The 2,359-nt window shown below is 48.6% G+C and overlaps 1 protein-coding gene across 2 annotated transcripts in view; it reads left to right on the plus strand.

The window, feature by feature from the left end:
* Window positions 1-2,359, plus strand: part of ttc19 (tetratricopeptide repeat domain 19) — a 36,135-nt gene that overhangs the window by 23,835 nt on the left and 9,941 nt on the right. For both annotated transcript variants that reach the window (XM_043687583.1, XM_043687581.1), the window contains exons 3-5: window positions 70-108; window positions 334-390; window positions 941-1,002. In XM_043687583.1, the coding sequence (XP_043543518.1) occupies window positions 70-108; window positions 334-390; window positions 941-1,002 (158 nt within the window). The remainder of the gene's footprint in view (window positions 1-69; window positions 109-333; window positions 391-940; window positions 1,003-2,359) is intronic.

Raw genomic sequence — 2,359 nt, forward strand, 5'->3', positions numbered from 1 at the left:
GCTGGCTCCCTCTGGTACACCGCCCCCCCCCCTCCCCCCCCCCCATCCCTCTGTCCTGATGTTCTGCAGATGGCTAACCTGGCGTTTCTCCGGGGAGACCACCTTAATGTAAGTGATCGGAATTGTTGCTCTTACCCGAGCTTGAAATGTCCCTGGCATGTTGTCCGACCCTGTCTCCTCCACTGTCTCCCCCTCCTACTCGCCCTCCAGCTCATCTCCCCACTAACCCTTCTCTTCCTCCTCCTCCTCCCACCCTGGCCCTGGGTCTACCTTGTTTTGTTAAACAGTCAGTTCTCACCACGTCTTTTTTGTTTTCTCTCTCTATCTCTTTAGGCTGAGAAACTTTTCAAAGCAGCAATGAGCCAGCTCTTGCAATCTGGAACTCCGGAGGTAAATGTGCCAGATCAGAAAAAGAGTGGGATGTGGGGGCAGGCGTTTATTGCCCGGCCCGAGTTGCCCATTGAGAACATGGGGGTGAGCTGCCTCCTTGAAAGACCCACAATGCCCTTAGGAAGGAAATTCCAGGATTCTGACCCAGTGACACTCAAGGAATGGTGATATATTTCCAAGTCAGGAGATGCATCCCTTTGAGGGCAATCTGCAGGGGGTGGTGTCCCCATGAATCTGATGTCCTTGTCCATCTCGATGGAAGTGCTTGTGGGTTTGAAAGGCGCTTTCTAAACCTTGATGAATTTCTGTAGTGCATCTTGTAGATAGTACACACTGCTGCTGCTGCGCGTTGGTGATGGAGAGAGTGGATACTTTGTCCTGAACGGTATTGAGCTTCTTGTGTGTTGTATACTTGTGCAGAATGGTCAGTATTTGGCTGCTGCCTGTGGCCACTGTCGCTGTTGTGAGATCGCTGAATCCTTTAACAAAGCACAGTAAGGAGTAGAAAATGTAGATGTGATTTGTAACTCTTCCCCTCTTGCTCTCTCAGGATGATAATGCAATGATTGAGATGTCCCTCAAATTGTGCAACATCTACGTGAGCACTGAACAGTGAGTAAACCAGACACCTCAAATGTTGGCAATCCATTTCCCAGCCCTCCACCCTCATTCCCACAGGCACTGGTGTACATGATTCATGGGCTGTAGCTGGAGTGCACAGGCACAGACTCTTGCTGTGGGCACTTAACCCTTGCCCCTTGCCAGGCTGGTGCCTCTGCTCAGGGTACAGCATCCTCTGGGGAGGCAAGAGTGGCTTGAGCCACTGACAACTCGCCTGGCCCGTTCACTCTCATTTTAAATACATGCAGAAGCTTTTGCTGTCAGTTTTACGTTTCTAACTAGCTTTCTCTCCTCCTCTCTTTTCTTTCTCCTGATTAATCTCTTAACTGCTGTCTGTGGTTCTTTATGTTCTGTCCAGCTACCTGACCTGTCACATACCTTTGTGCGTTTATATGCTTTTTCCTTAAGCATGATGCTTTCCTTAACTTCTTTAGTTAATCTCAGGTGGCAGTTCCTCCCTTTAGAATTTATCTTTCTAATGGGAGAATGTTTATTCTGAGCATCTGAAGTCACAGAATCACAGAATCCCTTCAGTGCAGATAGAAGCCCATTTGGCCCACCCAGCCTGCACAGCCCTCTGAAGGGCATCCCACCTAGACCCATGTGTACTATAGTTAACCCACCCAACCTGCACCAGCCCTGGACACTATGGGTAATTTAGCATGGTCAATCCGTCTAACTGCACACCTTTGGACTGTAGAAGGAAACCAGAGCACCCAGAGGAATTTCGCACAGACACAGGGAGAATGTACAAACTCCACACAGTCACCCAAGGCTGGAATTAAACCTGGTTCCTGGCGCTGTGAGGCAACAGTGCTAACTGCTGAGCTACCCTTAACAGAAATGTCCTTTTTAATGCCTGCCACTGAGTCTCTATTGATCTATGAACAACCCCAGAATCCCAGTTTGCTTCAGCTAGCCCAGCTTTCTTGCCTATATAATTGCCCTTAAATCACTCTTCTCTCTTTCAAACTGGGAGTACAATTCACTCTTAGTGCTGGTTACAACTACCTCGGGTTGCCTTAACTATGAGGTCACTCACTGACCTTGTCACACACTCACCATCATGTCTAATATAACCTGCTGTCTGGTTGGTTCCAGGATGAGCTGCTCTAAAACCCTCCATGGAAAGCACTCTATGAATTCCACACCCTGGCTCCTATTGCCATTCTGACCTTTCCAGTTAATATAAAGATTAAAATCACTCCATGATGATTGCTGTCCTTATCTCCACCAGGACAGAACCCCACTAGTCCTCACCTACCACCCCACCAACCTCCAGATACATCGGATCATCCTTCGTCATTTCCGCCACCTCCAAACGGACCCCACCACCAAGGATATATTT

The sequence above is a fragment of the Chiloscyllium plagiosum genome, chromosome 4, assembly GCF_004010195.1.
Source record: "Chiloscyllium plagiosum isolate BGI_BamShark_2017 chromosome 4, ASM401019v2, whole genome shotgun sequence".
NCBI classification, from domain to species: domain Eukaryota; kingdom Metazoa; phylum Chordata; class Chondrichthyes; order Orectolobiformes; family Hemiscylliidae; genus Chiloscyllium; species Chiloscyllium plagiosum.